The sequence below is a fragment of the Macaca thibetana genome, chromosome 4, assembly GCF_024542745.1.
Source record: "Macaca thibetana thibetana isolate TM-01 chromosome 4, ASM2454274v1, whole genome shotgun sequence".
NCBI classification, from domain to species: domain Eukaryota; kingdom Metazoa; phylum Chordata; class Mammalia; order Primates; family Cercopithecidae; genus Macaca; species Macaca thibetana.
This window is the reverse complement of record NC_065581.1, coordinates 2,821,870-2,849,839: the sequence shown is the minus strand read 5'-3', so window position 1 is coordinate 2,849,839 and position 27,970 is coordinate 2,821,870. Positions and strand designations below refer to the sequence as shown.

Below are 27,970 nucleotides of genomic sequence, written 5' to 3'. Positions count from 1 at the left end.
ATGGGGAACTAGTCACTAGTTTGTCTCATATGATTTTCCAGCTCTGTTACTTAGTGAGGGAGGGACCTCAAGTATATGCATTTGCTGTGGGAAGGGTTTACAAATTCCAGGCGTAGGAGAGTGTGGCCTGGTTACATTTCTGGGTCTTTCACCCACTTCAATGAACTACTTGAGTTGTACGAGTGAGAGAGACAAGTACATGCTGGACTTGTCTCAAAATTCCAGGGAGCAGGGAGCAAAGCCAATATTCGGCCTAGATTGAAGGACCGTGGCTTTACCTCACTTCCAGGTCTACTCTCACAGGTAAGGGAAGAAAGGGTCTAGCACTTAGTCCCTGCAAATCTGGAAGGAAGGCTGGGGAGCGATCACCCACAAAAGTAAGTCCCAGTGTCTCTCAACCCTCCACTAAGACATTTCAGAAAATAAGGCAGGTTGTTTGCTTCGGTACTAGAAAACTCTGGAAGGAAGCTGGGCTCTTTGCAATAAATGCAGGAGCGGGGAGCGTGGTGGCTGCTCTCACAAGCTAGGGATGGTGCAGGGAGCGGAGCTTAGGGTCTTCCCCAGCCTGACCTTGCAGAGGAGACACAGAGAAGCCTGGGGCCTGCTTTGTGGTTGGACGCTCACGGCTGGTGAGAAGCAGAGCGGCCTGTCAGCAGCCCCTGAAGTGTTGTTCCAGAAGCTTTCCTGGGGCAGAAAAAATCGGGACCTTAGTCTTCCAAACACTTTTCTCTTAGGAAAGTGGGTCACCACCTCTCAGAGGAAGAGAGTGAATCTTGTATTTGCCGATTGCCTGTGGTCTCATCCGATCTCTGTTCCTTGTGTCTTGCACCACTTTGAACAGCATCTTATTTTAAACTCTCCTCCTTGACTTCCTTACACTGGCAGGAGAGGTTACATGAATTTTGTCCGTATTCATGGCCTTATAGCAGGTTCTCTGCTGCCTGCCTGCTAGGTGTCCTTTAGAAGTGATCCATGATCCAATCAGGTTTACCAAGCGGCTAACTGGGAGTGGTTGCTTTTTTTTTTTTTTTTCTAATGGGCCCTCAGATATGAGAGCTACAAAGTGTTACCAGACAGGGGTCCCAATCCAGACCCCAAGAGAGGGTTCTTGGACCTCTCACAAGAAAGAATTTGGGGCAAGCCTACAGAGTAAAGTGAAAGCAAGTTTATCAGAGAAGTAAAGAAACGAAAGAGTAGCTACTCTGTAGGCAAAGCAGCAGCAAGAGCTGCTCAGCTGACTATACTTACAGTTATCACTTGATTCTATGCCAAACAAGGGGTGGATTATTCATGAGTTTTCTGAGAAAGAGGTGGGCAACTCCCAGAACTGAGGGTTCCTCCCCTTTTTAGAGCATATAGGGTACCTTCCTAACATTGCCATGGCATTTGTAAACTGTTCTGGTGCTGGCAGACTGTCTTCTAGCATGCTAATGCATTATAATTACTGTATGATGAGCAGTGAGGAGGACCCAAGGTCACTTGGGTCATCATCTTGGTTTTGGTGGATTCTGGCTGGCTTCTTTACCTCAAGCTGTTTTATCAGCAAAGTCTTTGTGACCCCTATCTTGTGCTGACCTGTTATCTCATCCTGTGACTAAGAATGCCTAACCTCCTCCTGGCAATGCAGCCCAGTAGCTCTCATATTTGATGATCCATGATACTTATTAAAGCACAGCCTTATGTGACCTACCTGTATTCAAGATGGAGTAGGTCTGGTTCAAATGCCTCTGACAAAAGTATAGAAACACTGCTGATTGGTATTGCTATATGTCATTTGGTTAATTTTTCTGTTGTTCCTAGGAAACATTGCAGTGTTTACTACTGTTGATGAAAAGAGGTAAACTCTGTAAAACATTTGAAAAGATTTATTCTGAGCCAAATATGAGTGACCAATGACTCCTGACACAGGAAATCCCCAACCCTAGGAAATCCTGAGAACATCTGCCCAAGGTAGTCGGGCTACAGCTTGGATTTATACAATCTAAGGAAACATAAGACATCAATCAATACATGTAAAATGTACGTTGGTTTGGTCCAGAAAGGCAGACAACTGGAAATGGGGGCTTCCAGTTCATAGGTGAATTCAAGAATTTTCTGGCCAGGTATAGTGGTTCATGCCTATAATCCCAGCACATTGGGAGGCGGAAGCAGGAGGATCAATTGAGCCCAGGAGTTCGAGACCAGCCTGGCAACATAGTGGGACATTGTTTCTACAGAAAATAAAAAAATTAGTCTGGCATGGTGGCATGTGACTGTAGTCCCAGCTACTTGGGAGGCTATGGTAGTAGGATTGCTTGAGTCTGGGAAGTTGAGGCTGCAGTGAGCCAAGATCATGCCACTGCACTCCAGCCTGGGCAAGAGAGTGAGACCCTGTCTCCAAATAAATAAATAAATAAAATAAAATAAAATAGAGCTCTAATTGGCAATTAGTTGAAAAGGGTTATTATCTAAAGATTTAGACTCAGTAGAAGGGAATGTCTGGGTGTCTGGGTTAAGATAAGGTGTTGCAGAGACTAAGGTTCCTGTCATGCAGATAGAATCAATAGAAGAGAATGTCTGCATTAAGATGAGGAATTGTGCCTGGATTCCAAAGGCAGGTGTGTATAATGAGAATGAGGCATGTTTGGCCTCACTTTTCATCATGGCCTGAACTAGTTTTTCACACTAACTTTAGAATGGCCTTGGTGGAGAGGTCCATTTAGTTGGCTGGGGTACTTATAATTTTATTTTTGGTTTACATTATCTATAAGGAAAACAAATTAGGTGTAGGTAGTTGCCTAGGAACTTATGTCCTCTATTGGAGGGCAGGGGTTCTAGCTCTGGACCAATCTCAATGTTTGCATTGTAGTTGTATGATAAATATTCAATTAACCAAATAGAGTGAACTAGGATGTTTTATCCATTAGGGTAAGTTTTTTACTCATCTCTGGCCCCAGTTTATTGTTTATTTACCATTTAGACACTGAGCCTTCCTTGGTTCAATTCACTGTGACCTAGTTTTTTTAAAGTATTGCTAAATAAATTCAAATCCATCTTTACCATTAACATCAAGGTAGAAATGCTCTTTAAGTTTTACCAGTCTGTTAATCCATGAAATTCTGAGAAATTTACAAGGAGAATGATAACATTACATAATGTAAGTGTCATGGTGAAATAGTCACAGTTATTCAGGAGAACTCCTTTTCTCCCTTTTTGTGTTAGAGCTGATATGTCAGCAGAACAGAATGTACTCATTCACAGCGATCTCTTAGTTGCTGTTCTTTGATTTGGTCATGGGTGAGTTACAGTGCGGTGTTCTTACACCGAACCTGATTTGTGTTAGATGAGCTGGTTTGTGGGTTACACATTCTTTTTGAATGTGTTTTTGTCAATCTATGATTTCTAACATTTGAAAGGGGAAGTGTTTCAAAAAATAAAGTGGAGCAATACAAAATATTTACTTGCAACAATCCCAAATTCAAAAGTAAAATGAGATGTGTTTAGTACCCATGACCAAGATCCCTAGTAAATCTTTTTTATTTTTATTTTTTTAAGCTTCAGGGACACATGCTAAAGCTGGCAAATCTCTATTTCCAATTTCCTGATTGTAAATTCAGACTGTCTTGTAAACAGCTGTAAACTAAAAATAAAACTCTCAGCTCTGCAAGCATCTGAATGGACCCCTCCTCTTGGTCAAGGGCATTCCAAAGTTAACCTGAAAAACTAGTTCAGGGCATGATGGGAAGAGGGGGCAGGACTTGCTTTCCTCCCACTGGAATTCAGACACAACTGACCAACATTAACGTTAAAATAGAGATCTTAATACTAGTGAAACAGCTGTTTTGTTTGTTTGTTTGTTTGTTTTTTGTAGCAATCAGACACCAAATTCCAGCCTGGCCCTCATATAGCATCACATGACAAACAGCAGGCCCTGAAAGAAATCAAAGTATTTTACCCCAAAATATATTTATTTGGCATATTTTGAAATTGGCCCTGCAAAGCTGTCTCTTGTGGGGGAAATCTACATTTTGTGGAGAATCCTTTCCCTTTTCCAGGTCTTTTTCCTGATCCAGGAGAGAATTAACTATGAGTCTGGCACATTTTAAGTCTGATGAGAGACATTTACAATCTGTCCTCTCTGAAGCCTGCTACTTGGAGGCTTCATCTGCATAATAAGAACCTTGGTCTCCACAACTCCTTATCATAACCCAGACACTTCCTTCAACTGAATTGATTCCAGGTCTTCAGATAAACTCTTTTAAACCAACTGAAAATCAGAACATCTTTGAATCTACCTATGTCCTGGAGCCTCCCCACCTGCTTATAGTTGTTTCACTTTTTCAAACCGAACCAATGTACATCTTATATGTACTGATTGATGTCTTATGTCTCCCTAAAACGTATAAAACCAAGCTGTACCCCAACCACCTTAGGCACGTGTTTTCAGGATCTCCTGAGTCTGTGTCATGGGCACGTCCTTAACTTTGGCAAAATAAACTTCTAAATTGACTGATACTTGTCTCAGATACTTTCTGGTTTACACACCAAGAAGGCTTTGTTTACTTTTATTTCACATGGAGTACTGAAGTCCTTTCAAACCAAAACTGAACTAGTCCCCATCCAAAGAAGTTTGAGAAAAGAAAATGTCATGCTCTTGCTAAGTAAAACCCATGTGTTTTCAGTCACGGTTAGCAGCAGGGACCAATGAAGCTGGTGGGAAAGAAAAAGACTTTTCCTGAAGGGCAGGTCTTTGTTATGGCATCTTATGTTTGAAACGAATTTTCTGAACATTACACCAATGAATCACCGAGTTCCGTGGAATAACGATTGTGAGCGTGATCCTCTGCTAACAGACTAGGACGTCCTGCCTTCAGCTCTCTGGTTTCCTCTAACAGTGGCATTAACCTCTCCTCCAGCCACCACCTGGCACTGAGATAGCTTAGAGGCACCCTGAACTCAGTTTTCAAGACAGCTGCCTGGGACATTTCCTGAGTGAAGGCCCAGTCCCTGAAAAGTTCTGAGGAAAACTAAAATGAGACTCAGAAGTCCACTGATTCACCCCTGCTCATCTTTCCTTCCTCACTCTGGGTCCAGAGAGAGGGCGAGGCTCTCCACCGGGAGGTTAGCCCCAAGGGTACATTGCGTGATTGACCAATTCCCTGTTAAATGAGAAAGAGGAGAAAGAGAAAAAACATAGAAGAGCCTGAATGTTACCTTTAGAACTTCAGGCGTGAGGCTCTGGAGGCGGGTTTTCCAGGAGAAAACTGTCTTTTTTTGGAGAATGCCGGCATCCCCTCTCCTTTCCCCTCTGAAAATGGCTAAAGAGGGGAAAAGTGGCCTGTATGCATTTCCAGTGGTGCCACATCAAACTGCTTTTTCACGAAAACCCAGGCCTTTGTCCCACGAGCATCAGAACCACTCATCGGAGTAGTTCTCCAACTGTGCACTCATCTATTACTAAAAACCTGGTTACTTTTGGTTTTGATTGCTTTTCATTATAAGCCTGTTAGATACGATGTAATGAAAATGTCATAAACATGTACGAAACAACTTTTTGACAGATATGTCTCTCTAGGAGGATGCTGAGCCCAGAATTATTAACCTATGTAATTTGGAAATAGTTCTTCAACCTAATTTAAATCCAGGCGGGACGGCAGAGAATGCCAGACTACAGAACCCCTTCCTAGGTCTCCCTGCCCAGTAAACCTATTTTGAGAAGAAGCAATTAAGTTACGAACAACTTGCCCTTTGGTGAAGCCAAAAGGGCTTCACCCTTTCATTTTGTAGATACTAACACCACAAATGGTCAAGCAATTTGCTCCATTGAAGGTATCAGCCAATGCAATCAAATAAGAGAAAACGATTAGAGGGATGAACATTGGAGAAAGAAGTACAACTATTTCTATTTATAGGTGATATAGTATAGCTATAGATGACTTAAAAGAATCAATAAAAAATACAAATAGTAGGCCGGGCGCGGTGGCTCAAGCCTGTAATCCCAGCACTTTGGGAGGCCGAGACGGGCGGATCACGAGGTCAGGAGATCGAGACCATCCTGGCTGACACAGTGAAACCCCGTCTCTACTAAAAAATACAAAAAAACTAGCTGGGCGAGGTGGCGGGCGCCTGTAGTCCCAGCTACTCGGGAGGCTGAGGCAGGAGAATGGCGTGAACCCGGGAGGCGGAGCTTGCAGTGAGCCAAGATCACGCCACTGCACTCTAGCCTGGGCGGCAGAGCGAGACTCTGTCTCAAAAAAAAAAAAAAAAAAAAAAAAATACAAATAGTAAAAAAATTAAGTAAGGAAGCAGGTTATAAAGTTAATACATAAAAACAATTAATTTTCTCATCCACAAACAAAAGCTAGTTGGAAAATATAATGGAAGAAACTTGCTTACATACAATACCAGCGAAGAGATAAAATAACTAGGAATAAACTAAACAAGAAATGTGCAAATCTTTTTTTTTTTTTTTTTTTTGAGACGGAGTCTCGCTGTGTCTCCCAGGCTGGAGTGCAGTGGCGTGATCTCGGCTCACTGCAAGCTCCGCCTCCCGGGTTCACGCCATTCTCCCGCCTCAGCCTCCCAAGTAGCTGAGACTACAGGCGCCCACCACCACGCCCGGCTAGTTTTTTGTATTTTTAGTAGAGACGGGGTTTCACCATGTTAGCCATGATAGTCTCGATCTCCTGACCTCGTGATCCACCCGCCTCGGCCTCCCAAAGTGCTGGGATTACAGGCTTGAGCCACCGCGCCTCGCCGAAATGTGCAAATCTTACATGAACAAAACTTTAAAGGAAAAAGGAAAAAAATTATATGAATGAACAGAAAGACCCAGCATGTTCTTGGCTAGAACAACTAAATCAAAGTACAAATGTTGGTTTATAACAGGGTAATATGTAAATTCAATATGTTTCTAATAGATTACCAACAAGACTTATTTTTATTTTCTTTTTATTTTTTATTTTTATTTTTTGAGATGGAGTCTCGCTCTGGTGATCCACTCACCTCTGCCTCCCAAAGTCCTGGGATTGCAGGCATGAGCAACTGCACCTGGCCTGCTTGACTATAGTTGAATTTTATTTTTTAAAATTTTTATTTATTTTTCTTGAGACAGGGTCTCACTCCGTCACTCAGGCTGGAGTATAATGGCACCATCTTGGCTCACTGCAACCTCTGCCTCCCAGGTTCAAGCAATTCTCCTGCTTCAGCTTCCCAAGTAGCTGGGATTATAGGCACACGCCATCAGGTCCAGCTAATTTTTGTATTCTTAGTAGAGATGGGGTTTCACCATGTTGGCCAGGCTGGTGTCGAACTCCTGACCTCAAGAGATCCACCTGTTTTGGCCTCCCAAAGTGGTAGGATTACAGGTGTAAGCCACCATGCCCCACCAACAAGATTTTTTTTTTTTCCAGAGCTAGACAAGTTGACTCTTAAGTTTGTATGGGAGAGGCTAGGCGTAGTGGCTCACGCCTGTAATCCCAGCACTTTGGGAGGCTGAGGAGGGCGGATCATGAGTTCGGGAGTTCGAGACTAGCCTGGCCAACATGGTGAACTCTCATCTCTGCTAAAAATACAAAAATTAGCTGGGCGTGGTGGCATGTGCCTGTAATCCCAGCTACTCGGGAGGCTGAGGCGTGAGAATCGCTTGAACTCAGAAGATGGAGGTTGCAGTGAGCCGAGATCACACCACTGCACTCCAGCCTGGGCGACAGAGTGAGACTCCATCTCAAAACAAACAAACAACAACAAAAAAGTTTGTATGGGAGAAAAAGCAGCAAGGATAGACAGGAAAATCTGAAGCAGAAGAGCACTAAGGAGAACGCACTGTACGAGATATTAAATCATATGAGGAAAACTCTAAAATTGAAAGAATCTGACCAGTAGAACCAAATTGAAAGTCCAGAATCAGACCCAAGTATATGTAGCTCTTTGATACATAACATATGTGGCATGTGAAGACATTAGTGAAAATATGGTTTTTCAATAAACAGAGGTGGAAAAACTGAAAGTCACTTGAAAGCGAGTTAAAATTGGATCTATATCTCCCATACACCAGAATAAACTTTAAATGGATCAGCAATCTAAATATAAAAAATAAAACTATACAAATACTAGAAGAAAACATTGGTGAACTCTATAATCTAGAGGTTTTTTTTTTTTCCTAAAAGATACTGCTCCTTGTGAATAGAGAAAGTTTTTCTATGACTCAGAAACAATAAAGGAAAAATCATTAAAGTTGACTACATTAAAAGAGTGTATGCCAAAATCACCAGAAGCAATGTCAGAAAACAGACAACAAGCTGGGGGAAATATTTGCAATTTATATCACTAAAGACTAATTAAGCCACAACTAGGGAGGGGCGTGTGGTTTGCTACTGGCATCCACTTGGTGGATCTCCACCAGAGATTTTGTGAAACATCTGTAATGCCTGGACAGACCCACAACCACAAGTTATGGGGTTCATGCAGTCAGCAGTGTTGATGTTGAGAAACTCCGCCTTAGGGTAAGGACAGAAGGAGTAAAACAGCTCGAGTTCTCAAAATTGAATTCATGTAAAATACCTGGCTAGCATTTTCCCTACTTCCATTGACGCTAGATGTTTCTGTTTTCCAAGGCTGCTCCATCTGAGATGGCAGATGGAATGGAGTTTTTACACTTCCTTGGCTAACCTGTCAGTACCCTGGGGTCTAATCCCTATGGGCCTGGAGAGAACCGGAAGTCCTTAACACACCGCTCGATAGTACACACAATTTATTTTTAAATTAAAAAAATATATATCTATATTAGTTTTTTATTTCCACAGGTTTTTGGAGAACATGCAGTATTTGGTTACATGGCAAGTTTTTTTTTTTTTTTTTTTTTCTGAGGTGGAGTCTTGCTCTGTTGCCCAGGCTGGAGTGCAGTGGCATGATCTCAGCTCACTACAACCAACCTCCGCCTGCTGGGTTCAAGCAATTCTCCTGCCTCAGTCTCCTCAGTAGCTGGGTCTACAGGCGTGTGCCACCATGCCTGACTAATTTTTTTGTATTTTTAGTAGAGATGGGGTTTCACCATGCTGGCCAGGCTGGTCTTGAACTCCTGACCTTGTGATCTGCCCACCTTGGCCTCCCAAAGTGCTGAGATTACAGGCATGAGCCACCCCACCCTACCAAGTAAGTTCTTTAGTGGTGATTTGTGAGATTTTGGTGCATCTATCACCTTAGCAGTATACACTGAACTCAATTTGTAGCCTTTTATCCCTCACTCCCTTCCCAGCCTTTTCCCCCAAGTCCCCGAAGTCCATTGTATCATTCTTATGCCTTTGCATCCTCATAGTTTAGCTCCCACTTATGAGTGAGAACATACAATTTTTGGTTTTCCATTCCTGAGTTACTTCACTTAGAACAATGGTCTCCAATCCCATTCAGGTTGCAAATGCCATTAATTCATTCCTTTTTACGGCTGAGTAGCATTCCATCGTATATGCACACTACAGTTTCTTTATCCACTCTTTGATTATGGGCATTTGGGTTGGTTTCATGTTTTTGCAGTTGCGAAGTGTGCTGCTAACATGTGTGTGCAAGTATCTTTTTCGTATATTGACTTATTTTCCTCTGGGTAGATATCCAGTAGTGGGATTGCTGGATCACATGGTAATTCTATTTTTAGTTATGGAAGGAATCTCCACACTATTTTCCACAGTGGTTTACATTTCCATCAGCAGTGTAGAGGTGTTTCCTTTTCACCGAATCCACGCCAACATCTATTGTTTTTTGAGTTTTTGCCTTTTGGTGATGGCCACTCTTGCGGGAGTGAGGTGGTGTCACATTGTGGTTTTGAGTTGCATTCCCTAATCATTAGTGATGTGGAGCATTTTTTCATATGTGTGTTGGCCATTTGTATACACTCTTGAGAATTGTCTATTCATGCCAGCCCACTTTTTGATGGGATTGTTTTTCTCTTGCTAATTTGTTTGAGTTTCTTGTAGATTCTGGATATTACTGCTTTGTCGGATGTATAGATTGTGAAGATTTTCTCCCACTCTGTGGGTAGTCTGTGTACTCTGCTTGACTATTCCTTTTGCCTTGCAAAAGCTCTTTAGTCTGCTTTTTTTTTTTTTTTTCCTTTTTTGAGATGGACCAGGCTGCAGTGCAGTGCAGTGGCACCATCTCGGCTCACTGCAACCTCTGCCTCCCGGGTTCAAGTGATTATCCTGCCTCAGCTTCCCCAGCAGCTGGGATTACAGGCACGCGCCACTACACTCGGCTAATTTTTGTATTTTTAGTAGAGACGGGGTTTTGCCATGTTGGCCAGGCTGGTCTGGAACTCCTGACCTCAAGTGATCCGCCCGCCTCGGCCTCCCAGAGTGTTGGGATTACTGGGGTGAGCCACCGCGCTGGCCCCTGGCTGGCTTCTTTGCCGCAAGCTGTTTTATCAGCAAAGTCTTTGTGAGCTGTATCTAGTCGGCTCATTTTTAAATGCGTGCTCTGCACTCCCCAGTGAATGGCCGTGTATCAGGAGCTGGCCCTTTTCTGGAACCAGGCCAGCATTCAGTCTCTCTAGAGGCACCAGAAACACGCCGCTGGGGCCCTGAACTAGTCAAAGCCAAGGCCTCCGGGCAGGGTGGGGTTGACCCGCGCGTCCCGCCCCGCCTCTCTCAGTGCTCCGGACCCGGGACTCCGCCCGCCTCCCCGCGGGTATTTGAGGTCCGGGGTGGCTCCGGCGTCTCGACCCGCCGTTCCACTCGCTCCCCGCCCTGGGGTAAGTGTCTGGCTTGGGGGCCGCTCGGACACGCTGGCTTGGGTTTGCCGCTCCCAAGTCGGGAAAGCCGGGGGCGCGAGCGCGTGTGGCGGGAGAGGGAGTGGGGCGGGGCAGAGGGCGGCGGGGCCGGGAACGCGCGTGGGTCAACGGCGCGCGGGGACGCGGGAGCCCCGAGAATGGGGCGTGGCCGCGCGGGGCTGTGACCCTCGCCGTCCCAGCAGGGCGGGAGCCCGGGCGAGCGTCCGGCTTGGGTTCCCTTCCGGAGCCTCGCAGCTGCGGAGGACGGCGACGCGGCCGGTGAGTCGTGCGTGGCCGCGAGCTCGGCCGGTGACGCCGCTGACGCGGGGACCCCGGGCGCACAGGCCCAGCGCCCACGGAAGAGGCGGCCGGCGCGGGATGGGGGCGGCGCAGAGCCTCCCGGGCCACAGGTGACCCCCGTGGGCCCCGCGGCCTCCGTGACCCCTCGCCTGCTCCGCGACCCGGAGGACGCGTGCTCAGTCTTGGGGCGCCGAGTGTCGGGAGCCCGGCGGGAGGCGGAGAGAGGCCGAGGGATCGGCGCCGAACGCTGCCATCCGGTCCCCTGCGTGCGTTCCCTGGACTGGCCGTGCTGGGCTTGGCCGATTCCGCAGCCCTTTCCAGGTCGCCCAGACCTGTGGAGACAATCGTGTGGTCCAGCCCGGATCTCCTTACCGCTCAGTGTTTGAATTAAACTTCCTACAGGCAAACTATTACGAGCTTTGATGTCTTCAAGGCAAAGAGGAAACTTTAACCACAAATTGGCATTTAAGTTACTTTCTTCTTCTTCTTCTTTTTTTTTTTTTTTTTTTTTTTTTTTACCTAAAGTTTGGCTTTGGAAAACTGAGGTACAGAAAATTAATAATTAATGTTCACATGCTGTCCGAATACTCAGATGCGAGGGGGCACCTGAGTCCATTTTTTGGGCACTTTTGCTTTCTGGGATGCCCTTGTGCCTAATGACAGGGATACACCCTGCAGCTGCCTGCATCCTTTCTGGTGTGGGTCAGGCCTGATGAGATGAGATCTGATGTGTTCAGTGACCTTCTAGTTAAGGTCCTGGGCCGGCCTTGTATTGCTGGGGCTGTTATGTGTGCTAGGATTAACACCAATGACTGCTGTTATCAGCATAGATGGCTTGTGTTCTCATTGCAGGACCGTATCTGAGTAATTGCATCCATTGTGATGTGGTGCCACCAAAGAGAAAAGTTCTTTGGTCATACTCGACTATGTAAACTAAGTATTTTAAGTTAAGGCCAATTCCAATGCATTTTATTACAATTCAGCATGAAACAGTTAACACAGACCAGTAACAGCAGAGTGAAATTAGAATGAACAGAATCAACATTCTTTTCCATATATGTAATCATAAGGGCACCCAAGCTACTGCAGCTGCGGTCCTTGCACTCCTTGGCTTGAGGCCCCTTCATCTTCAAGGCCAGTGGAGGGGCCTTTTGCTTTATTCTTTGCATTGCTTTTTCCCGTGAGATCTCCCCCTGCCTCCCTCTTAGAAGGACACCTGTGGTTACATTTAGGGCCAACTGGACCACTCCAGGATAATCTCCCATCTCAAGAGCCTGAATTTAATCATGCCGCACAGTCCCTTTTGCCATGTAAGAGGGCATTCACAGGTCCCAGGGATTAGGACCCAGGTATCTTTGGGGCACTTGTTCAGCCAACCCCAGCTATGAATGTAAAGGCATGCATGGTGGAGAACTGGTTAATTCAGCATCTCCTCACAGGGCCTTCAGTAGACACCTCCTTCCCTCTCCTATGTGCTCCAGGAAATATCTGCTCCAGCTTCTCGCCTTCCTTGTTCTGTGGGTTCCCACTCACTGCTCAAGTGAGTCACTGGGACTGTCTTAGAATGCTGGCATTCTCCGAGTGGGACATATTCATTTGGTAAACATTTGAGAACTGTGTCAGAGCAGGCAGGCCCCGCATCCCTGTATTCCCGCGTCCCCTCCTCCCCAACCTGACTGCCTGTGGGGTCCTTACCTGCCCCTGTCCTCTCACCTGATTCTGCAGATTCTTCTTGAGCAGTAGCCCAGACAGGGCGTTGGCGCTGCGTTTCAAGCCCAGCTACTTCTTAGCTTCACTTCTGTCGACTTCACCTTCTCTCTAGTGCAGAGGGGCATTGAAGGTAGGTCTCTCTAAGGACTTACTGGGCTTTAACACGTTGTGATTCTGTGATTCCGACTTGCCTGAAGATACCCAGCTCCCCCGCCCCGATGATCCAGCTGTATTCCTGCTCTGGACCCTGCTGGGGCTGCCACACCCCCTGCACGGCGGGGCTAGAGAGATGTGTGCAGCCTGACCCTACCCCTGCGCCTGTCTCTGAAGGTGGAGATGGGCACGCCCCCATAGCCCGGGAGGCAAGGTGGTGCCCTGAGTGTGCTGTGAGTTCAGGAGCAGGAAGGCCTGGCTTGTGGCAGCAGGAGGTCTCCAAGCGTGGTCTAAGATTGGGGCTTTGCCACCTGCAGGGATTTCCTAGAAGGAGATCCAAGGGTCAGGAGGCATTTGAAAGGCTTTCACGCATCTTTGTGTGTGGCTTGATTTATCTTCTTTTATTTTAAGGCTCTTGTTACCCTGAAATGGGGTTCTCTCTCTCCTTATAAACACATTTGGCCATCTTTTCTTGTGTAACTGTCAGTGAATTTATCATTTTGAATATTTTTCAAATTAAAACAGTACATTTAAGCCCACAAAACACACCAAAGAATACAAACGTAGAAGCCAAAGGCAATACCCTTCTGTAATTCCATCCCAAGAAAGTGACTCCGGGACAGGGTGCCTCCTCCCGCACTTTCTCCGTGTACGGGCAGGCGTGCAGGGAGGAGTCCTCACAAAACAGGGCTGCATTACACATAGAACTCTTGTTTTCCACACTTAACATTAGAAACACACACAATAATTTGGAGGGTCCTAAAAAGAAACACCCAGAGTTCTGTGTGTGTGTCTGTTTGCCCGCCGAACCACAGCGTCGGCGGTGACTATCAGTAAGGCGTGTGAGATGCAGTCCCGTGGAAGCTGTGCTTATGTGATTCTGATTTTCAATCTTGTTCCAGGTCTGCCATCATGGATGTTCTCGCAGAAGCAAATGGCACCTTTGCCTTAAACCTTTTGAAAACGCTGGGTAAAGACAACTCGAAGAATGTGTTTTTCTCACCCATGAGCATGTCCTGTGCCCTGGCCATGGTCTACATGGGGGCAAAGGGAAACACCGCTGCACAGATGGCCCAGGTACAGCTTCAGGGCAGCCACGGGTGCTATTCACTGTCAAGTGAGCTGCTCCTCCACATTCCAAATCGCAGAGGGATTGCTGGAGACGGATGACTGTGCAGTATCGCAGGGTGTGGATGGAGAGTGTGCAGGGAAGGGCATGCCGCCCATGCTGGAGCACCCTGGGGACAATACCCTCACTGACCCATAGGGGTGGAGAGGGGGTGCCCGATTCAGGGGAATGAATGATTTCATCATCACATGGCTTAGCTTGTTCATGAGTTTGTAGATGGTTGTAAAGTCACAAGGTTCAGGTTGAGTCCTGTGATGATCTTTGGGTGCTGTCATCTGGTTTTTGGTTGTTAGGGGTCTTTATTTTCTCGTTTGCGTGTAAACCCTTCTTAGAATGGCATTTGTCAGCTAAACATGTTTTCAGTAGTGTTCTGGTTATTTGAGGTTGTGTAACCAGCTCTCCCAGCTCAGCAGCTTTCCTGGTTGTTGAATCCGGGTGGATTGAGTGGTGCTTCTGCACCACTTGGCACTGGGTGGGTCCCTTGTGGGGCTACGTCAGCAGGGGCTCAGTAGGGGGTTGGGGCGTCTTCTCTGTGGCCTTCTCCACTGGGGCCTTCCACACGCTTCCTTCAGCAGGGTTGCCTGGGCTCCCGCAGGCCAGGCGGCTGGGTTCTGAGTGGAAGTGCTCCCAGAAGACAGGCTTGAGACAAGGGCCTATCAAGCCTCCACGTGCGTCCTGCTTGCCAAGGCCCCAGTGCTAAAGGCAGGCGCATCTCTGTGTCTGAGGGCTGAGCGAGGGTGTGCACACCAGAGACGTGGCTGGTTGGGGCCACCCATGACTGCTGTGGTCTGCCCTCTGGACCTGGTGGTTCCCTGGGAGTCTGAGATCCAGGTGTGGGCAGGGTTGGTTTCTCCTGCAGCCACTCTCCTCGGCTTGTAAACACTGTTTTCTCCCTGTGTCCTCACGTGATCATCTCTGTGTGTGCGTCTGTGACCTCATCTCCTCTTTTTATAAGGACATGGGTCCTATTGGATTAAAGCCCAACCTAATGGCCTTGTTACCTTAATCCCCCCTGTAAAGGCCCTCTCTGCAAATGCAGTTCCATTCTGAGACACTGGAGTTGGGACCTCAGTGTGTAAATTTGGGGGGACACATGTAGCCCATCACAGTAGGCGTGGGAGGCATGTGGCCATCACTGCACCGTGGCAATTCCCAAGCCGAGCCGGGCACCTATTGTCCACCCCTCAGCCCTGGCTGCAGGGCGTTCCTTGATGAGCCTTGATGAGCCTTCACTGCGGCTTCCGGGAATTGTCCCTTGTCCGCTGCTGCCCTGGCCATGCTCTGCCCTCTGTGTCCTGCTGTCGCTCTTGGCAGCTCCTTTCCTGTTCTGTAGGAAATGGCCCGTGCTTGCTGCACTCCCAGCCTACCTCCCACCTGTAGGACGTGGGCACCCAGAGGCCTCCCTGCACTTTGAGCCGTCTCTCCCTTTTAGTCCAAGCTGTTCCAAGTGCTTGAAAACCACTGTGGGATTTCTATCAACTTAGAATTCTGCTTCCCTGGACAAAAATGCCCCCCTGCCCCCACCCCCATCCTGAGTGCTCTGTGTTGGGTTGGGAGTCAGGGTGCCACGGGAGAGCCTGCCAGAGGGTCTGTAAGATGCTGCCTGAATCTTCTAAGGTTTAACGAAGTGGATTTGGACCTCACCCTTGAGGCCAGTGTCTGGGATTTGATCTTTGCCCTGAGGCCATCTCTTTTAGAATCTTTTGCCAGCTGGAGAGGTTGGGAAGAAGAAACATTTTTATTCTCCACCTAGCACATCCTGGATTGGAAACAGTTCCTTTAAATTCTGCTTGAAAATGGAACAGTTCCTTCTTTTCATCTTTCTCTTCCCATGTGTTATCCTAGGCAGCAAAAAGAAGCCAGGTTCATCCTGGACCCCTTAGCCAGATGCTGGAGTTCACAGGGGAGACACCCCATCTTCCCTGTCACTGCGGGTGACCTTCTTTCTACTTCTTCAGCTGGTACATGCACGGCCCCCTTTCTCCAGCCCCCAGGAGTCATTTCGTCCTGTCCGTCAGGGTCTGGCTGGGTCCAAGGCCAGGGCCACATGTTTTAGGTTTTGGTCATGGCAGAATTCCACTTCGGGATGGCTGCATGTGTCACCTGTTGCCACAGAACAAACCATCCCAAACTTAGTGGCTGGAAATGACAATGATTGATTATTTCTCAGATTCTGTGGCCTGAGTGGGCAGGACTGCTCCCAGGAAGCAGTGCGGGTCTCTCATGCAGCTGTTTCAGTGGACACCTGGCCTGGAAGGTTCAAGAAGGCCTCTCTCACCCCTGAGACCTCGATTCTTTTTTTTTTTTGACACAGAGTTTTGCTCTTGTTGCCCAGGCTGGAGCATGATGGTGTGATCTCGGTTCACTGCAACCTCTGCCTCCTGGGTTCAAGCGATTCTCCTGCCTCAACCTCCCGAGTAGCTGGGATTACAGGCATGCACCACCACGCCAGGCTAATTTTGTATTTTTAGTAGAGATGGGGTTTCTCCATGTTGGTCAGGCTGGTCTCAAATTCCCGACCTCAGGTGATCCTCCGGCCTCGGCCTCCCAAAGTGCTGGAATTGCAGGTATGAGCCACCGCGCCTGGCTGGAGGCCTTGATTCTTCAAACAACTCTCCCCACAGGTGGTGGCACTTTCTCCAGGGCTTTCCATGTGGCCTTCAGCAGGATAGCTTGGACTTCCTTCTTTCATGGTGGCCAGGGTAGAGAGTGAACATGGCAGCTGGCAGGCCTTTTAAACAGGGCCTAGGCCTGGAACAGCATCACTTCTACTGAATTCTACCTACTGTATCATTAGTCAGAGCCAGTGACAGGGCCATTCCAGACCCATGGGCAGGAGGGAGCCTGCCCCTTCTGACGTCAGGAGCGGCCTGCGTTTGCATAGATGGGAGGTCTGGTTGGCACCCTTGTTTGCCACCAGACTCCAAGTACTGAGCATCAGGAGACTGGGTTTGTGGAGGGCATTGCAGCTCATGCCAGCACTGACAGGGTACAGGGAGGGGCTTTCAAGACCCTTCTGGCCTTTAATCTGATGGATCTTTTTTTTTTTTTTTTTTTTTTTTTTTTTTTTTTGAGAGGGAGTCTCACTCTGTCGCCAGGCTGGAGTGCAGTGGCATGATCTCAGCTCACTGCAACCTCTGCCTCCTGGGTTCAAGTGATTCTCCTTCCTTCACTTCCTGAGTAGCTGGGATTACAGGCACGCACCACCAGGCCTGGCTCATTTTTATATATTTAGTAGAGATGGGGTTTCGCCTTGTTGGCCAGGCTGGTCTCAAACTCCTGACCTCAGGTGATCCGCCCACCTTGGCCTCCCAAAGTGCTGAGCCACCGTGCCTGGCCTTGGATGGATCTTTTAAGCAGTAGTAAGGGTCTGGATGGTTGTTAGGCTGAGTTTGGGGTTGCCTCATTTCCTGAAGTCAGAGCATACAGGAATGATGTGTTTTCATTCTGTTTTTGATTTCAGGTACTTTCTTTCAATAAAAGTGGTGGTGGTGGAGACATCCATCAGGGCTTCCAGTCTCTTCTCACCGAAGTGAACAAGACTGGCACGCAGTACTTGCTTAGGACGGCCAACAGGCTCTTTGGGGAAAAGTCTTGTGATTTCCTCTCAGTAAGTCATACTTGCTGTTATTCACTAAAGAAAGAAAGGTGGCCAGGTGGTGGGGGCTGGGGTCCAGCAGGAAACGTGTGGCTCTAAATGCCACTATGCCATACGTAAGCTTTTGTAATTTGTTTCTTTTCACCTGCCAATATGTTTTAAATTCTCTGCATTTCAGTAAGGTAGGTCTACTTCATGCTTTTGAACTGTCTTGTCAGCATCTTGTCAGGCAGCTCTTTGATGCATGGCTGCTCCCTTAAAGGATCCAGCAGTTGGTGAAGTTTGTTTGATATTCAGAGACTGATTCAACTTAGGTTTTTTTTGTTTTTTTTTTCTGAGTCAGAGTTTCGCTCTGTTGTGCAGGCTGGAGTGTGGTGGAATGATCTCAGCTTACTGCAACCTCTGCCTCCTGGGTTCAAGTGATTCTCCTGCCTCAGCCTCCCGAGTAGCTGGGATTACAGGCGCCCGCCACCGTGCCCAGCTAATTTTTGTAGTTTTAGTAGAGACAGGCTTTCGCCATGTTGGCCAGGCTGGTCTCGAACTCCTGAGCTCACATGATCCACCCACCTCGGCCTCCCAAAGTGCTGGCATTACAGGTGTGGGCCACAGTACCTGACCTTGACTTCGTTTTTAAGCTAGGATTAAATATAGCTAAAGCTAGGAAGTTGTATTTCAGGTTAAGTCCTCATATTTATTTGTAAATTATGTATGTCAATCATAAAATTATAGATTTTCTGATTTGGTGCAATGAAGAAGGAGGCCGTTGGTGTTCATCATTTTTGTAGCCAGGCAGTTACGTCACTCTGTCTATCCTAGTCTTTTAGAGATTCCTGCCAAAAATTCTACCAAGCAGAGATGGAGGAGCTTGACTTCATCAGCGCCGTAGAGAAGTCCAGAAAACACATCAACTCCTGGGTAGCGGAAAAGACAGAAGGTGAAAATGTATTGCTTTCTACTCGTAACAGCATCTGAACCCATTTTATTGTCAGTTCCTTCACAAGACTTCACAATCTTCACAAGATTCTAAACAGGAATGATGTTTTTTTTTCTCTGAATAACTGCAAACTTAAAAAATCTGCTTCTGAAATCAGTTGCCATTATTTGACATTTTGGAAATGCTGGATGTGTGCTGTTGTCTCTGGCTTCTCCCTGCGTCCTCAGCGTACCCGTGATGTCCTTCAGTATTTGGTACACCTCTTCTGGACCAATCCACATTTCAATTTTGAGGAGGGGGTTCATGTTAATATAGTTTTCCCTTTCATAAGTAACATAAAAGATTCAGTATGGATCTCAAGCTGCCTCGCTCTTGGGTAGTACGGTCTACAGTTTTCATGCATTGCGTGGGACACCGGGTCATGCCCTGGTCTATCTACGGTTCTTAATTTAAACATTTTTTTTTTTTTTTAGAGACAGGGTCTCCCTCTGTCACCCAGGCTGGAATGCAGTGCCACAATCACAGCTCACTGCAGCCTCAATTCTTTTTTTTTTTTTTTCTTTGAGATGGAGTTTTGCTCTTATTGCCCAGGCTGGAGTGCAATGGTGTGCTCTCAGCTCACTGCAACCTCTGCCTCCCAGGTTCAAGCGATTCTCCTGTCTCAGCCTCCCAAGTAGCTGGGATCATAGGTGTGTGCCATCATGCCCAGCTAATTTTTGTATTTTTAGTAGAGACGGGATTTCACCATGTTGGCCAGGATGATCTCAATCTCTTCACCTCGTTATCCGCCCGCCTTGGCCTCCCAGAGTGCTGAGATTACAGCCTCAATTCTTGGGCTCAAGCGGTCCTCCTGCTTCAGTTTCCCAAGTAATTGGGACTACAGGTAGCACCACCATGCCCAGCTAATTTTAATAATATTTTTTTAAAGAGATGAGGCCTCACTATGTTGTCCAGGCTGGTCTCAAACTCCTGGCCTCAAGTGATCCTCACACCTCAGCCTCCCAAAGTGCTGGAATTATGGGTGTGAGCCACTGTGCCTGGCCTAACCTGTTCTTTAAGCTTATAAAGAACATCTTTTGACTGCCCACCTTTTTGACAATCCTTTAACTTCCTGTCTTTAAGTCATAGGCACCCACGACTGCTTCCTATCTCATGTGTTATGAACTCATCCTGCATAATTAACATGTATTTGTTCACTTTGTGTGTTTTATTCAAATGGTGATGTTTTTCTTATCAGAAGTTTTTGTTGCTTTGCTTTCAGGACACGCATCCCTTTATATTTGGGGTACAGTGGAACTCTCTATCCGTGCACTTGACTGCTGAAGAGGGCCTCAGCCGATTCCCGGTGTGTCCGGGATCAGCAGCCGCTCCTGCCTAACGCGGTCTTTAATTCTCTGCTCAGGTAAAATTGCGGAGTTGCTGTCTCCGGGCTCAGTGGATCCACTGACGAGGCTGGTTCTGGTGAATGCTGTCTATTTCAAAGGAAACTGGAATGAACAGTTTGACAAGGAGAACACCGAGGAGAGGCGGTTTAAAGTCAGCAAGGCGAGTAAGGTGCCGTGACGGGTGACGGGGGCGACTCCCGGAGCAGCGCCTGCGTTCACACGAGCGTCCCGGACTCGGGGCCCGCCTGCCGAGGGCCTCCACGGGCCCTTTCCGCCCCTGCCCCTCCTGTTTGCCATCCATCGGGTGGCCGCTGTCCCTGGGCTCCTGGCATCCGCCCTGCCACCTACAGGGCAAGTCTGAAGCTGCAGCCCCCAGGCTCCATCAAGGTCCTCAAGCTCAGACTCCAGATACGGTGTGCCGTCTTCTAGCGGACATTTCCCCCTGATCTCTAGCGTCATTCTCACCCGGACCTACACGCTCCTTTCTCTCCGGCGGCGTCCCGGGAAGCCCCGGGCCAGCCCTCCCGCCGCGCTGCACACGGCTCCTCTGCGCCGCTACCGCGCCTCCTGCTGGCCGCCGTGCCACACTGCAGGGGCGGAACCACTCTCCCTGCTGAATTGAGGCTGAGCAGGGAGGACGTCTGACAAGTGCCAGACACGTAGCTGGTGCCTAGCAAATGCCAAACCAATGACTGATACTCAGTCCTCTCTTGATAGTAAGGATGAGTACAGATTTTTGTTTTAAAACAACCAAACCAACCATGTAGATAGACACGGAGATTAACCACCTCCAGCTTGGAAGATGTCATTTGCTGATGGCCCTTTATCTTCCTCTCACTGAATCCACTTTATTGTCTCTGGTTTTGTTTATCTTTCACTATAGAAATTTTTGAACATAGACAGAGTAGACAGAATATATTAATTACAGTGTATTCTTGATCATTGACCACAGTTAGATCTTCCAGGCTAACTTGAACTTGAGCCTTCAGTTTCTCAAGAAATTAATTTTCATTGTTTATTCTCCTTGCAATTCAGAAAGAATTATTTTCTTTCAAACTTTTGTTCTGAAATGAACTGTCCTATTTTCCCCTGGCAAAATTATTTCTCTCTTTAATCATTAACAAGATGTACAGGGGCTTCGTTTGACTACAGGTAACAGAAACCGCAGTTCACCATGGTTTAGTTCCTAGGAGCTCATCTCCCCTACCAGGAGGTCTGGAGGCAGGTGAGACCTGGGCTGGTCTGGCACCAGCTGATGATCCCAGGGAGTCTGCTCCGCCATCCTCAGCATGTGGTCTTCTTCCTCATGGTCACAAGATGGCTCAACTGGCTTCAGCAGTCCAGGTGGCAGGGACGGGAAGGAGCAAGGGCAGGAGAGCCTAAACCTTCACCTTGGTGGTTCTGCCTTTCAGAAAGGGAAAGCTTCTTTCTATATGGTGTAGGCCAGAGCTATAGGTCCCGTGGGTTTGGGGAGATGGGGAATCCTGCCGGGCTTTCTGAGCTCTGCAGTGAAGAAGGATGAAGAAGGGGCTGCAGTATTGAGTGTCCCTCCAAGGGAACAGATTTTGAGTTGACACAGATTCTTAATTTCATTTACTTCTATATAAAATGGAACTTGTCTACATAATTGTGTATTTAGTGAATCATTCAGTCACTAAGGTTAGATCTTTTTATATTACAAGATTGGAGGCTTTGGACCCTGAAGCGGTGCAGGGAGGAATTACTGAAGGCAGGGGTCAGCAAACTCCAGCCTACAGCAAAGCCAGGCCACCACCTGTTTTTTTTTAAAGTTTATTGAAACACAGCCATGCTTATTTTTTTATTTTTATTTTTGTTATTATTATTTTTTTACTTTTATTTTTCCAAGACAGAGTTTCTGTCTTGTTGCCCTGGCTGGAGTGCAATGGTGTGATCTCAGATCACTGCAGCCTCCGCTCCCAGATTCTCCTGCCACAGCCTCTTGAGTACTGGGATTACAGGTGTGTGCCACCACGCACGGCTAATTTTTGCATTTTTAGTAGAGATGGGGTTTCACCATGTTGGTCAGGTTGGTCTCGAACTCCTGACCTCAGGTGATCCACCTGCACCGGCCTCCTAAAGTGCTGGGATTAGGCGTGAGCCACCGTGCATGGCCCTTGCTTATTTACTTACTTATTTCCTCCTGTAACAGCAGTTGACTCATTGTCACAGAGACGGTATATGTAGCCACAAACCAGAAAATAGTTCCTGTCTGGTCAGTTACGGAAAAAACATGCCTACCGCTGGCCAAGGAAATGAGTGGGGCCACCGAGGCCCGGAAGACTGCTCTAGCCAAAGGCTAAGGGCCAGCCCAGGTGAGCCTCTACCACGTGAAAGCAGAAAGCTGCCGCTGCAGTGTATTTTGATTGTTCAATTTAACACAGAAGAATGTGCTACAGCAGAGACTGGAAACCATGCAGCATCTTTGACTGTGCCTGTTGCAGGGTATTTACTCAACTCACAGGAGCAGCTTGGAGTCAGGAAATGAGAAGGATTGGTGGATGGGGTGTGGTTCCTGGCCTCCGGCCTTTCTCATTGGCTGGCTGGGGTTGGTGACCAGTGCAGTTTTTTCTGGTGAGATGTGTAAATGTTGCCTGGCCTTTTCAGCATCCCAGCTCATTAATTCATTTATGCATTTATGATTTATTCAGCAGAGGTTGACTGAGTGCCTTATTTTTATTTTTATTTTTTTTTTTGAGATGGACTCTCGGTCTGTCTCCCAGGCTGGAGTGCAGTGGTGCAATCTTGGGTCACTGCAACTTCTGCCTCCCAGGTTCAAGTGATTCTCCTACCTCAGCTTCCCGAGTAGCTGGGATTACAGGAGTGCACCACCACACCCAGCTAATTTTTGTATTTTTAGTAGAGGTGGGATTTCACCATGTTGGCCAGGCTGGTCTCGAACTCCTGACCTTAGGTGATCCGTCTGCCTTGGCCTCCCATAGTGGTGGGATTACAGGCATGAACCACCATGCCCAACCTGACTGAGTGTCTTCTGTGCATCAGGCATGGTGCTAGGTATTTTTCAGCCATGCACAAAACCAGCAAAGCATGCTTGCCCTGGTGAAGCTTATGCTTTCTTGGGGGAGAGACAGCAAGCATAAATAAGAAAATAGGAGTGTATTAGACAGTGGTAAATGCTACAGAGATATACCAAGGGAGGGGATAGGAAGCTGTTTTTGGGGTGGGGGTGTAGTGTCAGGTAAGATGATCAAGGACAGCTTCTCTGCCAAGGTGATTTTTGAACAAAGACCGTAAAGAGGCCGAAGTTCACCCTCCAGGTATTGGAGGACAAGCTTGCTGTGTAGAGATGAGATGAACCGGGTTTGCTGTCAGTGCTGTGAGGAGGCCTCTGTGACTGTAGCAGATAAAGGGAGAGGAAACTGGGCTCAGCTCCTAGCAGCTAAACCACGGTGACCTGGGGTTTCTGTTACCTGTAGTCAAACAAAGCCCTCGTACATCTTGTTAGTGATTAAAGAGAGATGAGCTATCACAATTCCAGGTCGTTTTAGGGACTTTCAGCTCCTGCTCTGGGTAAACGGGGAGCCAGGGAAGAGTATCCTGCCAAAGAACCATGTGATCTGACTTAGGTTCTACCCGGTCCCTCTGGCCGCTGTGCCGGGAACGGTCACAATCATATTATCACAATATTCCAGGGCTAGGCTGGCAGCAGCAGAGGCAGAAGGAACAGGTCAGATTTTGGTTATGTTTTCGAGATAGAGCCAATATAATTTACCAGTGAGTCAGACACAGGGTGCGAGAGAAAGACAGGAGTCAGGGCACTCGAGGGCTTTTGACCACTGGACGGTGACGCTGCCCTCAGCTGAGATGGGCAGAGCTGTAGTAGACAGAGCTGACCTGAAGGATCTATGGAGCGCCACATTACAGGTGGCATCGGGAGTTTCTTTTATGTCCAAACGTAGGTGTCAGGTGGGCAGTAAAATGCAGGAGTCCCAAGGACAGGGCAGAGGCCCAGGCTGGAGGTAAATTTGGTGTGATATTGTGTTTAAAGTCATGAGGCTGAGTGAGAGCAATGAGAGGAAAGACATGTCGGGTTTGGGCCCCAGGCACGCCGGTTCCTGGAGGCTGCGGTGATGAAGATGGCAGAGAAGGTGCTGCCGTGTGTTCTGGAAGCTGGGGAGAAACCGAGCTGCATTCCTCCCTGCAGAGAGTGGCCGGCTCCGACAGGTTTGTCCCATGTGTCAGTGGGGTCTTGCTTCAGCTTAATGTTTATCTGTTTTCTTTGTAGAATGAGGAGAAACCTGTGCAAATGATGTTTATGCAGTCTACTTTTAAGAAGACCTATATAGGAGAAATATTTACCCAAATCTTGGTGCTTCCGTATGTTGGCAAGGAGCTGAATATGATCATCATGCTTCCGGACGAGACCACCGACTTGAGAACGGTAACAGCTAAGCTGTGAGAGAGGCGTGCTAGCGAGGGAGCCGCTCGCGGGTGTCTGCCGTGGCTGCTTTCCCCACTTCGCGGTCAGCCATTTAACACCAGACCGCTGCTGACCATAGCCACGCTGCCACCGGTGTCCGGCATCCGCAGCACAGCACAGGGCCCTGGTGGGCAGCAGCACCCTAGGTCTTAAAGTCTTCAACTGTCTCCCTCTAGGTGGAGAAAGAACTCACTTACGAGAAGTTCGTGGAATGGACGAGGCTGGACATGATGGATGAAGAGAAGGTGGAGGTGTCCCTCCCTCGGTTTAAACTGGAGGAAAGCTATGACATGGAGAGCGTCCTGTGCAGCCTGGGCATGACCGACGCCTTCGAGCTGGGCAAGGCAGACTTCTCTGGAATGTCCAAGGCAGACCTGTGTCTGTCCAAGGTCGTGCACAAGTCCTTTGTGGAGGTCAACGAGGAGGGCACGGAGGCCGCAGCCGCCACAGCTGCCATCATGATGATGCGGTGCGCCCGATTCGTCCCCCGCTTCTGCGCCGACCACCCCTTCCTTTTCTTCATCCAGCACAGCAAGACCAACGGGATTCTCTTCTGCGGCCGCTTTTCCTCTCCCTGAGGACAGGGCGGCCTCTGTGCAGCCCCTCTCCTTTCTGTCCCCTACACTCCACAGTGTGCCTGCGACCCAAGTGGCCTTATCCGTGCCGTGGTGGCAGTTCAGAAATAAAGGGCCCGATGGTGGGATGCCGCATTTACTCTGTGTGTTTGTGTGCCCGCGTGGGAGATGTTTCCTAGGATCTGAAATGGCTGCTCTGGGTCTGGGTCACGTTAGGGCGGCAGTGACCACTTAGCTCACCCCTGCCTGGGGAAGGTGTTGCCCACCCCCCACAGCCATGGGGACCCCATGACTTCACTGTGGGCAGGCAGCTGCCATTGAGGGCGGTGGTGTGACTTTTCCTGGGCTCAAGAAGATAAATGGTGCTTCTCTGTCTCCTCTACTCGGTAGTGGAGTCTCATCCCACTTCTAGGGAGAGAAAGGGGGGAAATGGGGTGCTGCAAGGAGGTGCGGGGAGCTCAGTTCCAAAACTGCCACAAGCTCTCTGGAAGCCTGCACGGAGGTTGGAGGAGCAGGTGAGCCAGACGAGGGTGACAGCAGTCCCCTGCCCTGTGGGTGTTTCTGCTTTCCTGGGGACTGCTGGGTCACATGCCTATTCACACACACACACTGCCCACTTCTGAAAATGTCAAATGATGGTAGTGTTCCCTTTATAGTAACGGAGTTTATGGCGACTTCACGAGTCAGCACCAGATGCCTTTCTGTTTCACTCAAGTATTACAGACAGAAAAGACAGCTAAGGTTTCTGGGGCCATTTGTGTTAGTTGCTGGGAATGTGATCCCTGCACCCAGCCATCCAGGAGCAGAAGGGCGGGTCAGGCTCCAATGGAGGAGCCACGCAGTGTCCCAGGGAGGCAGGAAGGACTTCTTTTGCAGGCAGTGGGAGCCTGCCCCTCCTCCTTTACCTGGTGCAGCTGTGCTCCCACTCTTCCTGGTCCTCTTTCCCCTTAGTGTCCAGGCTGGGGTGACAGATGGGACTCAGGAGCAGCAGGAGATGTGGCAAGGATGAGTGGGACAGCAGGGGAAAGAAAGGCTGGGTAGTGCTGGTTTTGTCCCTCACACTCCCTGCTCTGCACAGCATTATTGTTGGTTTTTTTGTTTGAGGTGGAGTCTCACTCTCTTGCCCAGGCTGGAGTGCAGTGGCGCGATCTTGGCTCACTGCAAGCTCCACCTCCTGGGTTCAAGCGATTCTCCTGCCTCAGCCTCCCGAGCAGAGTAGCTGGGATTACAGGCATGTGCCACCATGCCCAGATAATTTTTGCATTTTTAGTAGAGACGAGGTTTCACAATATTGGCCAGGCTGGTCTCGAATTCCTGATCTCAGGTGATCCGGCCCGCCTCGGCCTCCCAAAGTGCTGGGATTACAGGTGTGAGCCGCTGCGCCCGGCCTCAGCTCATCTTGTATTTTTAGCAGAGACAGCGTTTCCCTATGTTGGCCAGGCTGGTCTTGAACTCCTGACCTCATGATTCACCCACATTGGCTTCCCAAAGTGCTGGGATTATAGGCATGAGCCACCATGCCTGGTCCATTCCTGTTTTTTGTTTGTTTGTTTGTTTTGTTTTGTTTTGTTTTTAAGATGGAGTCTCCCTCTGTCGCCCAGGCTGGAGTGCAGTGGCCGGATCTCGGCTCACTGCAAGCTCCATCTCCCAGATTCACGCCATTCTCCTGCCTCAGCCTCCTGAGTAGCTGGGACTACAGGCGCCGCCACCACGTCCGGATTTTGTATTTTTAGTAGAGACGGGGTTTCACCGTGTTAGCCAGGATGGTCTCAGTCTCCTGATCTCGTGATCCACCCACCTCAGCCTCCCAAAGTACTGGGATTACAGGCATGAGCCACCGTGCCCGGCCCATTCCTGGTAGTTTTTAAAGAATGGGGACAAGAGGACGTGGAACAAGGGTTCTGAGGGTGGGGCAGGGTCCGTTTATGTGATGCTTCCAGCACCACGGAGAGGGCCGCTGCACCGCAGCTGGCAGCCGCCGCCCTGTGCCCAGTTCTTGGGGAGAGGCACAGGGTCTGCATCCCCTTAGGGTCTGCTCAGGGGCAGGGATGGGGGCAGGCAGTGGGGTAAGTGGAATAGTCTCTAACCATCCAGGTATCATGGTATCATTCCCTTTCCCCGGGATAAGGATGGCATCAGTAGTGAGTTAAGGTGACATTCAGGGTCCCGTGTGTTACTGACCTCTGACAGGGGAAGAGAACAACCAACACCACACATCCTGCTCTGGAAGGCTCCCGGGTTCCCACTGAGTTACCGCCCCTTAGCTGTCGTGACATCACCTTTGAAGGATTTTCTGTCACTTTAAGATACAGTGAAAGGCACAACCGTCTGAGTAATGCCTCTACATCTTTTAGGAAATGGCACAAGAAGGCCTTGGGGGGATTTTTGTTTAATTTTAAAATTTTCCATTGTGAACATGTGTTCTTGGATAATCAGAAAAATATTTTATTTATTTATTCATTTGTTTAGAGACACAGTCTCGCTTCATTATGTGGGCTGGAGTGCCATGGTTCAATCTCGGCTCCCTGCAACCTCTGCCTCCTGGGTTCAAGCGATGCTCGTGCCTCAGCCTCCCGAGTAGCTGGGGTTACAGGCATGCCACGCCCAGCTAATTTTTGTATATTTAGTAGCGATGGAGTTTCGCCCTGTTGGCCAGGCTGGTCTAAAACTCCTGACTTCAAATGATCCTCCTGCGTCAGCCTCCCAAAGTTCTGGGGTTACAAGCGTGAGCCACCGTGCCCGGCCAGAAAAATATCTTTAAACTGTGTACAGCGAAGTAAGGGTTTCTATTATATGCAAATCCTGTGGGATTGTTTGTGCGAGGGGAGATCTGTTCTTTCTCTGCCACTCACTGCATCCTCACCTGCTCTTCCTCATGTGGCTCCCACCCTTACCTTTCTCTCCCCTGGGTTCATGCTGTTCTTCTCATTTCAGTTCACTCTCCCTGAAAGGACTTAGCCTTCACCAGTCTGTGCAGGCAGGGTCCTGG

At 48.4% G+C, this 27,970-nt stretch overlaps 1 protein-coding gene across 5 annotated transcripts; it reads left to right on the top strand.

Moving 5' to 3' along the window:
- The first annotated feature begins 283 nt into the window (after nt 1-283).
- On the top strand, nt 284-25,118 carry SERPINB6 (serpin family B member 6). 5 transcript variants are annotated; one of them, XM_050787256.1, is made up of 8 exons: nt 10,629-10,720; nt 12,764-12,878; nt 13,804-13,978; nt 17,494-17,640; nt 18,445-18,562; nt 19,965-20,107; nt 24,212-24,367; nt 24,583-25,118. In XM_050787256.1, the coding sequence occupies exons 3-8, from the start codon at nt 13,814-13,816 to the stop codon at nt 24,982-24,984; spliced, it is 1,131 nt and encodes a 376-aa protein (XP_050643213.1). In that variant the 5' UTR covers nt 10,629-10,720; nt 12,764-12,878; nt 13,804-13,813; the 3' UTR covers nt 24,985-25,118. The 5 variants fall into 5 exon arrangements, with proteins under 5 accessions (XP_050643216.1, XP_050643213.1, XP_050643212.1 ...); XM_050787258.1 differs by lacking the exon at nt 10,629-10,720 and adding an exon at nt 11,568-11,583; XM_050787259.1 differs by lacking the exons at nt 10,629-10,720; nt 12,764-12,878 and adding an exon at nt 284-303.
- The last annotated feature ends 2,852 nt before the right edge of the window (nt 25,119-27,970 follow it).